The 12,500-nt window shown below is 40.2% G+C and overlaps 1 protein-coding gene across 3 annotated transcripts in view; it reads left to right on the top strand.

The window, feature by feature from the left end:
• Positions 1-12,500, top strand: part of nrp2a (neuropilin 2a) — a 69,777-nt gene that overhangs the window by 8,627 nt on the left and 48,650 nt on the right. For all 3 annotated transcript variants that reach the window (XM_084393689.1, XM_084393688.1, XM_084393690.1), the window contains exons 2-3: positions 882-1,059; positions 12,343-12,500. The exon at positions 12,343-12,500 is cut by the window's right edge and continues 24 nt beyond it. In XM_084393689.1, coding sequence (XP_084249815.1) covers positions 882-1,059; positions 12,343-12,500 — 336 coding nt within the window. The remainder of the gene's footprint in view (positions 1-881; positions 1,060-12,342) is intronic.

Below are 12,500 nucleotides of genomic sequence, written 5' to 3'. Positions count from 1 at the left end.
TCGTTTGGCTGGTATATGCTTAAAAAACCCTCACCGCACGGTTGTCATGGTGAAAGACCAGAAAGTATTTCTGTCTCCTAATCTTAGCTCCATTTAGAATAATAATGACCAGAATGATATCCGCTATGTGTGAGGGCGGCAAAAAAAAGGACTGCCGCTCATGTTAGAATGAACGCTAGCATGTGGAAGGAGTGTTCGGTGAAGATAGCAGGGAAGGCACATTGGGTGGGGTGATAGAAGAAGGCTTTGTTATGCTGGATCCTATTGCAGCTTTGGGGATGACCCTTGAACCTCCAGAGAAGAGCCCTGCATGTCACTTCCTGTCTTAGAGTTGGCTATGATAGACTTTAATATTTTGTAGAGAGCATCATAAATGTATTGAATCCTTCTATTAGCATTATGGAGAAAGGTTGACAGAAAATAAGGTAATTGGAATAAGGTAAATGTTTCGAATGATCAAATTAAAACTTTATTTATTGTAGATATACAGTATCCGCACAGCAATACCATTAGGGAGATATTATTTTAGCTTTAAGTCTGCATTCCCAAACAGTTTTTCAAGAGACCTTGGTGACATCATCTAACATGCATTAGTTAGTTGCATAGGAACATATTAATGAAGGAAATGTGTTTAAGTTTAACTTCATATAGCAGTGTTTTTTGTCTCTTGTGTGTTTTGACAACTTAAGTAGTCCTCTTAGCCATGTAGTGCTCCCTCAGGGATTTGGTAGCGCTTGTGATTTATGTATTTAATTTGCCTTGCGTTCACGCCACTCTGCTTGGCCAAATTAGCGTTAAGTATATGTGGCTAATAACTAACTTATCTGAAACACTACCTCACCTCACTTTCTTTCTGTGTGTCTCTTTCCCATTTGTCTTAGCTGAGACATGTGGAGGCCACCTGGATGCCAGCGATGCCGGTTACATCACTTCTCCAGGATACCCTCTGGAATACCCGCCCCATCAGAGCTGCCAGTGGGTGATCAGCGCACCCGAATCCTCACAGCGCATCGTGCTCAACTTCAACCCCCACTTTGAGCTGGAACGACTGGATTGCAGGTGAGAAGAATGTGTGGGATAAAGGAAATTAGATTGAAAAAGGGGGAAATTAAGCAGTAGTCCTACAGAATGACGAACGATAAGGATGTGTGTGCAATTAATTTACCTCCGATGGAGCATTTGCAGACCCTGTCCTGTGTGCTGAATGGTTGATGAGGTGAAAGTGGAAGATAAGGGAAAAGAGGGTGTGAAAGAGGTAGATGTGGAATATACTTAATTTATCGGATGAGAGAGAAAGATGTGAGTCAGGGGGAAGGGGAAGGGAGAATGTGGAAAACAGAGATATGTGGTATGAAGACTTTAAGAGAAAAAGGCGACTTGAAGAGCAGTAGTGCAAGGTGGAACTTAGTGAAAAGAGGAATGACGTTAAGAGAGATATAATAGGGTTTAGAGCGAGCCTAAAGGGCTTATGCAGGGATGCAGTGCAGCTGTCACTGGGAAAGGGGGTCGACTAGAATGCTTTTTGTGGAACTGTTTCCCCTCAGCTGTAAAATTAATTATGTTCATCCACAGGCTCTCTCTTCTCAGAGTCTGACTCACATTATGACCAGTAAATCAGTTCTACCAATGTCGGTCCGTTTCTTTTACCCTCAGGTATCCAAAAACAGGGGTCAATCCTGGTTTTGGAGGGCCATTATCCTGCAGCGTTTAGGTCCAGTTCTATTTAATCACATCCAAACCAGTTAATCAAGGTGTTCAGGGTTGCTAGAAACATTTAGGAGAATGTGTTGGGGCAGGTTGGAGCTAAACTCAACAGGACATTGGCCCTCCCAAGAGCAGGATTAGACACCCTTTTCCTACAGGCTGTTTGTTTAATACATTTCTAATGTTTTACTGTTGTACAGATGACAAGATATATTCTGTTCATCAACAAATTCACTAAGTGAATTCAGGTTCTGAATTTTTAATGGGGTGTAGAACTGTAAATGGCCAATCACACTTGCAATAAGAATAGTGACAGCTAGCAATGAAACAAAGTTGAGTAGATCGCAATGTGGCAATCTATTCCCCAAAGTCATGACAAATCTGGACAAGGCGTACATCGTTAAAGGGATAGTTCACCTGAAAATGAAAATCCTGTCATCATTTACTCACCATTATGCTGTTCCAAACCTGTTTGACTTTCTTCTGGGAAATTGAAAGGGAGATTCTTACCCTCAGTTTTGAATCAACATTAGACTGAGAAAACAATGACAGAATTTTCATTTTTGGGTGAACTATTCCATTAAGTCTCTCTAATAGACTAGTGACAAATGGTCTTGCACTTTGGATACATTAGTCTAAATTACTGTCTGTGAATTTATTGTCTGAAATAACTATCTGTCTTCTTCAGGGCTGCATTGTCCCTGCTGGTGTGAAATGAATGTCGTTTTTAAGCACTTTCCTTTATGAGTGGTTTAAACCCACTGTGGCTTCCCCATGGGCCGCCAATTTGTATAGCAGCAGTGGGGGAGGGAGTATCTCAGTTACATCTGTAGGATTCCCCTAAAAAACAACCAGCTGTGAAGAGACAGGCACCATTTTAAATTAGGCCATGTGCCAAGTCCTCATTTATGTTTATGTAAGCAAGCAAGAAATTCACTGCTTTATGCTTTGTGGCACATTTGGAGATGTATCCAAACAGTCAAGAGACATTGGGAGAAGGGGGAATAGATAGAGAGAAAAGGACAGACACCAAAAATACACACCTCAGTGGTTGATCTGTTCTGCTGATACAGCTCAGGCTAATGCCCCCTTCACTCCCCAAATAAACATTCTGGTTTTGCTGTGTACAAATGTTCAATCTCTTTTCCTGCTTGGGTGGCTTCATCAGGCTGGACAGCTCCACTCTGGCTGTATTTGTTGTTCAGATTAGGCTTCCTAAATTAGAAAGAGTATACAGAGGTTTCAGAGAAGGAATACCTTGAAATACATGCCTGGTTGGACAGAACAGGTAAAAGTGCCAAGAAATGTAAAGGTGGTTGCCCAGAATACTGTGAATGAGTTAGTATTGATAATCTCTTGCATGATAAACAGGAGTGTTCAGTCCTGCTCTTGGATTGCCACTTTCCTGCAAAGTTTAGCTCCTAGTGATCTTGAAGGCCTTGATTGGTTGGTTCAGATGGTTTAATTAGGGTTGGAGCTACACTCTGCTGGAAGATGGCCATACAATAGCAGGATTGGACACCCCTGCAGTAAAACATCCAGCTCATTTAGCCATGTCAGAGACGATTAACAGAGACTGTTGACTATGACAACCAACAGTACCATCCTTCAGTGCGGATGCTTCAGATCTTAGTAGTCTGGTGTAAAGATAATGTGCAAATGTCCTTAGGCATATCTTGTTTACTTGCAAGTGTCTGAAACAAAACTCATAAATGGATTTCACTGATTCAATGCCAATAACATCCCAAATCAAGCAAGTAGTTCCTTGGAAGTCTCATTTTCTGACAAACTGATATAAACCTGCCCACCCGGGATATTGAGTAAATTTATATTCGGGATATTTGATTTAAAGTTTGACGTTTTGGGAAAGCTCTTGCTTTTTTGTGTGCGCGGTGTGCACCATACACTATCAGAAACCATGTTTAAAAATTGTATTAGGTGTAGTACTGCTTGTCACTGGGGTAGTACCCTTAAAAGGGCTAAATTGTACCTCATCTACCCCTAAAAGGTGCATATTGTCTTAGAATAGTGTAATATGTATCCTTTAGGTACTACTATGAACCTTTATGGGGTAAATAAATGTCCTTTTGAGGGTATTGTCCCAGTGACAAACTATTGTACCCCTAATGGTACAATGTTTGCACATTTGTTCTGAGAGTGTAAAGTCCGTCTAAGATTGATAGATATTAGCAGGGAATGTTTTTATTTGCTGTCAGTTCAGTAGTGGGCTGAAATTGAGCTTTTGTAGTTGTGGTTTGAGAGATTACGGTAGCACAAAATACACACTGTCCATGTACCACGCTCATTCTCAACCCTCATTACTTTGTTCCACTGAAAGAGTGCAAGGAAAGTGGCAAGAAATGAGTGATGGAAAATCTGAAGAGGTGTCAGATGCTTTACGGTACTATGCTTCACGAAACAGGTCTCTTTCTAATGGTCCACTTGTAGTGTCCATCTCCTCCATCTGTATTTTGCTATATATACAATGAGTCATCGTCAGCACATTTAGACGATGTATGATTGAAAGGCCTGGCTCCGTCTTTTAGATGGCAAACACTCACACACACATTTAAATTCACCTTGTGCTTATGAGTGCTGGCTCGGAGTCTCCGTTGCTCGGAGGAGCTGCCTCGCTTTAGCTTAGCTTGCAAAATTTACTCTAGACAAGGTCAAAGCAGCTTCTTGTGCCTTAAACCATACTAACTAATGTGCTTCTAAAAAGCATCTTGTGGCTCACATGATGTAGTTAGGATAGGTGTGGTATTGACAACATTTTTCAAGGGGTACTTCAACAGGCAATTTTTATTCCAGTAGCAAAGCCAGATGGCTTTTACCTGGAGGGCTATGAGCAGATTGATCTGAGATAGATGCAATAAAAATGGCAAATGAAATATCTGGCCATATCTTTAATGTGATACTCTTCTCCTTTGAAATGAAAGAAAAAGTGTGGTGAGGTCAGAGGAGTATCTATCTATCTATCTATCTATCTATCTATCTATCTATCTATCTATCTATCTATCTATCTATCTATCTATCTATCTATCTATCTATCTATCTATCTATCTATCTATCTATCTATCTATCTATCTATCTATCTATCTATCTATCTATCTATCTATCTATCTATCTTGTCTGTCTGTCTGTCTGTCTGTCTATCTATTCTTCTGTTAGTCCAGTCCACCCATTTGTCTCATTATCATTCTCCGACTAGATCTCCATTATATTTTCTCACCCTAACACATTAATATGCAAACAGCAGGTTCCTTCTGAATGCTAAACACTGAGTTCATGTAATGCATGCAGAGGGTAAAGTAAATTGTTGTAGAAGGATTTAAATGCTGTACTGCAGTGGAAGAGCTTAAATCGAAACCAGATCGGATTCAGAATCACCTCTCAGACATAAAATATTGACAAAGCGACAGTATTTGGGCTGAGGAGGGAATCTAGAAGAATTACTGGTAAGAGTGAGACAGATGTGAGCGATGAAGTCTGCATCACTCAAGGGAGTCTACGCTTCACTCTAGTGATGAAAGTTCTCGCGTTTACTATGCAGTGATATTTGCAGATGTTGAGGTGCTAAGCTATTGAGCAGCATCAGCGTTTCTAAATTGCGAGCATGATATCACCCTATTTCCACTTTTCTTTAGGGACAAAGGATCAATGCATGTCCTTTGCCCTTAATGAAGAATCAATGGACCGAGCACGTTCAGAAGAGTGAGGTCATGGTCAAGAAGGTCAAAAACCAGCGAACCAAAGGCCACACAGGTCATATGCACAAAACGAGCGTCATATAAATAAAAACACCACAGATACAATGAACAGTATAATAATGGCTATTCTTAAATCAATAATTTATCAACAAACATTATGAATTGTTTCCAGCTCCTACAATCTGACATACCTAATGTCATACCTAATGTGTATGCTACATAAACCTGTGATTGCATATCAGTTCATTTCATACCACAGCTTACTTGGGTATGCAACTATGTGTTTGTCAGCAATACTGGCACACATTATTCCTTTGTCCAATAACTGGCCACAGTTAATACATTTTCTGGATATCAATAGTCTTTAAATATCTATACATCACAGTTAGTAAAGGCTTGTCTTAGTAGAGCTTGATGATGATTTCATATGCTTGATAACTATTCAAATAGGTCAATAATGTTTTTTTAGGACACAGCAATTCCAGTGATGGTTTTAGGGCATTGGAAATATATCAGCAACCCCGGAGTGTATCAAGATATTGATAGCTCAAAAAATGCAATCAATCTGGAGCAGTATAAAGTGACACATTTGGGAATTCAGAGATTTAAAAAAAAAGTATCTTTATGCCCAGAGAAGCCAATTTTCCCCAGAAAAAGTTTTAATATCGTTGATGGAAAAAAAGGACCTAATGCATTCTGATAAGGCCTAAGGCTTTTAATGGCAACATAATGGGAATTGGGAGACGGCACGTTTTGACGGGAACATACTGAAACCCGGAACGTCAGAAAATTCTCTTTTCTAAAGGTGTGAGTTTTGAGGGGAAAAAACACACACACAAATGTTGCTTAATAGCCAGTTTTAGTGTTGTTTATGAAAGCCTTAGGCTCCTGAGGTCTACCCCAGTCATCTGTAAATGTCAGCGCTGTATCGGACAGCCATGCTATTTGTTTCCCGACCGGATTGAAGATGGCAACCCTCCCTCCCCCTTGGGAACCTTCCCCGGCATCTATTTAATATTTCACAGGCACTTATAACTTATTAGGCAGCCCCCCCGGGGGCCAAGCGTGCAGCTTTCCATGCAGACTCTCAGCATTATTTAATTTCAATTTTAGTGTCTTGGCCAGTTGACGAGCCGTCCTGGAGCACGTCCTGTGGCTGCTGGCTTAAAAGCATGGCAGAATTCAAATGAGTGGCCATTGTGTTTTTTTGATATTGAAAAGCCAATGTGATTTTGTGTCAGACTGAATTATATTCTGAAAGCCACTGAGCTGAGTTTGAGAAAGAGAGAGCTACTGGGCGTCTTCTTAATAAAGATATGCCAAGCAGCCTATCATAATAGCTGATAGCGTCTATCTATCTATCTATCTATCTATCTATCTATCTATCTATCTATCTATCTATCTATCTATCTATCTATCTATCTATCTATCTATCTATCTATCTATCTATCTATCTATCTATCTATCTATCTATCTGTCTATCTGTCTGTCTGTCTGTCTGTCTGTCTGTCTGTCTGTCTGTCTGTCTATCTATCTATCTATCTATCTATCTATCTATCTATCTATCTATCTATCTGTCTGTCTGTCTGTCCGTTCATCCACCTATCTGTCTGTCTGTATATTTATGGTGCTATAAGGTGCATAGAAGAACATGCTATCATAGTAGTGTCCATTATACATAATATTACTCACATATTTTTTTTTGTGCAATGGGCGCCTGAGCCAAATACAGTGGGTACAGAAAGTATTCAGACCCCCTTAAATTTTTCACTCTTTGTTATATTGCAGCCATTTGCTAAAATCATTTAAGTTTTTTCCTTATTATTGTACACACAGCACCCCATATTGACAGAAAAACACAGAATTGTTGACATTTTTGCACATTTATTAAAAAAGACAAACTGAAATATCTCATGGTCCTAAGTATTCAGACCCTTTGCTCAGTATTTACTAGAAGCAACCTTTTGATCTAATACAGCCATGAGTCTTTTTGGGAAAGATGCAACAAGTTTTTCACATCTGGATTTGGGTATCCTCTGCCATTCCTCCTTGCAGATCCTCTCCAGTTCTGTCAGGTTGGATGGTAAACGTTGGTGGACAGCCATTTTCAGGTCTCTCCAGAGATGCTCAATTGGGTTTAAGTCGGGGCTCTGGCTGGGCCATTCAAGAACAGTCACGGAGTTGTTGTGAAGCCACTCCTTCGTTATTTTAGCTGTGTGCTTAGGGTCATTGTCTTGTTGGAAGGTGAACCTTCGGCCCAGTCTGAGGTCCAGAGCACTCTGGAGAAGGTTTTCATCCAGGATATCCCTGTACTTGGCCGCATTCATCTTTCCCTCGATTGCAACCAGTCGTCCTGTCCCTGCAGTTGAAAAACACCCCCACAGCATGATGCTGCCACCACCATGCTTCACTGTTGAGACTGTATTGGACAGGTGATGAGCAGTGCCTGGTTTTCTCCACACATACCGCTTAGAATTAAGGCCAAAAAGTTCTATCTTGGTCTCATCAGACCAGAGAATCTTATTTATCACCATCTTGGAGTCCTTCAGGTGTGCTTTCATGTGTCTTGCACTGAGGAGAGGCTTCCGTCGGGCCACTCTGCCATAAAGCCCCGACTGGTGGATGGCTGCAGTGATGGTTGACTTACTACAACTTTCTCCCATCTCCCAACTGCATCTCTGGAGCTCAGCCACAGTGATCTTTGGGTTCTTCTTTACCTCTCTCACCAAGGCTCTTCTCCCCCGATAGCTCAGTTTGGCCGGACGGCCAGCTCTAGGAAGGGTTCTGGTCGTCCCAAACGTCTTCCATTTAAGGATTATGGAGGCCACTGTGCTCTTAGGAACCTTAAGTGCAGCAGAAATTTTTTTGTAACCTTGGCCAGATCTGTGCCTTGCCACAATTCTGTCTCTGAGCTCTTCAGGCAGTTCCTTTGACCTCATGATTCTCATTTGCTCTGATATGCACTGTGAGCTGTAAGGTCTTATATAGACAGGTGTGTGGCTTTCCTAATCAAGTCCAATCAGTATAATCAAACACAGCTGGACTCAAATAAAGGTGTAGAACCATCTCAAGGATGATCAGAAGAAATGGACAGCACCTGAGTTAAATATATGAGTGTCACAGCAAAGGGTCTGAATACTAAGGACCATGTGATATTTCAGGTTTTCTTTTTTAATAAACGTGCAAAAATGTCAACAATTCTGTGTTTTTCTGTCAATGTGGGGTGCTGTGTGTACAGTAATGAGGAAAAAAAAATAACTTAAATGATTTTAGCAAATGGCTGCAATATAACAAAGAGTGAAAAATTTAAGGGGGTCTGAATACTTTCCGTACCCACTGTATAAGATTTGACGGTGACTTTTTCCAAGCCGGAGGGTCTTATGATTTAAGGAACACATGCTGGAGTGTTGTTTATTGTGTAGGTAGTCGGTTTCAGGCGGTTCAGAGATTAATGGGGTCCAGGCTTATGTTACGCCCAGTGTCACCAGGGAACATCATTTTTTATTTGATCACTGGTAGGATACAAACACGCTGTAGTACTGTATAAGCACAAGACAAACAAGGATAGTAGCATCCGTACCTCTGTGTATCTGTCTGTCTGTGTATTTCTCCAGACAAACTGCTCTTTAGGGCAGCTAGTGACACCTCAGGGGACTGTGCAGGCCTGGAAAAAATGCTTGAAAAACACCGTAGGTGTGAAAAGCAATTAGCAGTGAAGAGGCTGGAGAGGGAGAGGAGACAGAAAGTGAGATTGGAGAGGAAGACATGTCTGAACATGAGACAGGGACACAGGGCCTTTGCCCTCCTCGTGTCAAGCCTCTCTTCCCTGCGCACACTTACAGACATACCACTGTCTAGGGAGTTTTCATTGCCTCCTGTTGCACCTGAATAACCATTGAATCGTGCATAATTAGCATGCATAATCACAGCTCTATTGCACCGCGGTAAACAATTTGAGCTGTACGCCTGTAAAACAACGTTATATTGCTGTGATAATGAGAAAAGGCTTCTTGCATTCAGTCACAATTGCTGTAAAATTGATATATACACTTGATTTGAGGCATTATTTTTTGCAAGGTAAATAAGTGATCCAGGCACTTTTGTTGATCAATGGGCATCCTGGTTTGCTTCCACTCTCAAGCGTGTCTCAAAATGCACCGGAGCCAAGTGGAGGCGTCTGGAGATGGTCAATATCCACATTTGACACACTCACTTGTCACTGCTAATCCAGGAACCAAGAGCCCCTACAAAATCAATTACAACCTAATTACCTTTGCACACAGTTTACAAGCCTTCGCCCCAGCTTTTCTAGTGTTTGAGGCGAGATGGACACAGAAAGAGAGTGAGTGAGAGTGAGTGAGTGAGAGTTTGTGTGTGTGTGTGGCTTTCCTCACTATAGCTGTACTTTAGAAAGCTTGTTCCCAAAAGTCGTCCGGGGAGAGGCTGGGTGATATATTAAATATTCAACATATATACGAAACATTCTCAAACACCGAGATGATTTTGATTTTACTGATTTTGAGCCGAGAGGATTTTGTTTTATTGATTTTGAGCCATTAAGTTTCTTAAAGTTGGCGTCATTAGTAAATTTTTTCCCTTTTCCTGCTAATCTATGATTGAAACTTTAGAAGCAAAAGTTCAATTCATTTATGTGAATCACTTCAGTTCAGGTTCAATTAAAACTCTGCCATCCCTTAAAAATTCTAGGTCTGCACTTCAATAAATTTAAATAATTCATTAAAATATATGTTGCTAAATATTGCTGTTTATATTTTACTATATATTGTTATATTGATGCATATAGAAAATTGTTAAATAATCTTCCTTGTGTTAATTTAGTGAAAAACAGTGTGGAAAACACACACATGTATGATGCTATTATCAAAAGGTTGAAAAATATTGAGAGACTGTATCATGTTTTACTTATTTTACCTATCTAGGGTGTTCTCAAAGTTAGAAATGACGTTTTTACCTAAAAATTTGAATAATATTTCTATGAATATTATCAAAAGCATGAAAAAATCATTTTTAACCTATTTCATCTAGTCAAGGGGTGTTCTCAAGGTTAAAAATGATTTGTAAACTTCTCACTTTTTTCCCCCTTAAAAATGCAACAAAAAATAGGTACGATTTAGGGTTAGTTGATCATATTTCTAATTAGATTTATGATTTATATGTCCTTATCTATGTGTGTGATGTTGAACAAAAGACTTACAATTTGATTGTGATATTTTGTTCAGACAGTGTTTATAACATGTATATATTATAAAACTCTTGTGCATCTCTTATGCATTCAGATGCTGTACATAGATATGTACGCGTTCTAGTGAATGTATATGTTGTTTAGACATCTTAGGTCTAAATATACTTAGCTGTACCTGAAGTCACCAAGTGTGCGGTCGGCCAGGGGGGTCCAGAGAAATGAAGAGTCAGAGACACCTGCCTCTCTATGTCATTCTGAGGGGCCCGGGGCCGTGTCAGGTTTACACACACACACACACACACACACACACACACACACACACACACACACACACACACATACACACACACACTCTCCCTGAGTGACGTGGAGCCAGCAGTTATGTGGCTTAACCATGGATAACTCAGTCCCGATCGACAAGGAAAGATTAAAAACAGCAAAACAAAACATTTTCATTCTTTTGTGGTTTTGTAGGAAAAAAGCTCAGACACTTTCATTCACATCATTGTGTTTTTGAGTTTCTGAACAATGTTTTGTTTTTTGGCTACTTTAAAGCACAAGTGCAAGGATGTAAAGAACTACAGATTTAAAGTAACATTTCAAATTCTCATTAATTTACTGCATTAATGCAGGCAGTTCGGTTCAATAAACCTGATTCACTCACTCTTTTTTTTAAGTTGCATGTTGTGACACCATGAGCCTTCAGCTGATGGACATCTCGTGATTTACATCGGTTTGACCGAATCATTTATTTGAATTGTTTCAAAAGAATCATTTGATTGGGATTCAATTGGCACCAATATCATCTTAATTGATATGAAGTTTTATTTTTTCAAGAGTTTAGCACTAAGTTAAATCTAAACTTGCAGGATTTTGAAGGAACTCATTTGCCTCTTACAAAGACTGAGTTAGTTTTAAAGCTGCATAAATTCATTTTCTCAGTACAGAGGAAGTCTGGTCAGCATGTTGTGCTCTGAAGCAGCTAGGTTGGGAATGATGGCGTGTGTTCACAGGGATCTTGTTCTTGTTTAGGGGTTAAATGGGGCAAGCATTCCTGAGGTGTGAGAAGAAGTCTGACTCATGCCTCTCTATGGCCAGATTTATTATAAGGAAGCTCTCATGCAGACAGCCGGCTGGATTTTTGGGAGTCTTTTGCCTCATTTAGACATTGTGTGTGAAGTGTTTTGGCAGAAGAGGGCAACGGACATTAAGGGATTATTTGGGCTGGACAGGTGGTCATTGTCTCAGCTCCTTCAGTCTGTCTCTGAAGTGACATGAAAAAATGTGTGTTTGTTGTGATAAGGCAGCAGTCCACTGAGGGTCAAAGGTCACCCCAGCTCAAATTAAAACAACTCCTTGCAATTCCTTCACAGTTACTCATCCCAGCGGAAGATATTGCGTTGCACTTCATTGGGTTTTTAATGTTGGTCCGTTCCAGAGGAACCTTTATTGCTCAAAGGTTGCTCTTTTATTGCGTAGGAGGCTTAATAATGGATATCTCAGTTATGCTGAAATATCAACTTTATCTGATGTCGATATTTTACAGTACTTTGCATTAGGAGAAATACAAATAGACAACTGTTGACTTGACACACCATAAAAGTACCGAGCTATAAAATAAATGTGGAATGCAGCTCAGATCATTTGGTCTTGGAAGAAATATTTGAGTTCATATTGAGAATTTGAGATACATATTTTTGAACTTGCACTGTTTTCTGTTTTTAGGTATGACTTCATTGAGATCCGAGATGGAAATTCTGAGTCCGCGGAGCTGCTGGGAAAGCACTGCAGTAACATCGCTCCTCCTGCCATCATTTCCTCCGGTCCCGTCATCCACATCAAGTTTGTGTCTGATTATGCGCACCAGGGTGCCGGATTCTCCC

Source organism: Rutilus rutilus (genome assembly GCF_951802725.1).
Source record: "Rutilus rutilus genome assembly, chromosome: 2".
NCBI classification, from domain to species: domain Eukaryota; kingdom Metazoa; phylum Chordata; class Actinopteri; order Cypriniformes; family Leuciscidae; genus Rutilus; species Rutilus rutilus.
The sequence above is the reverse complement of the archived record's forward strand: the minus strand, read 5'-3'. Positions and strand labels throughout refer to the sequence as shown.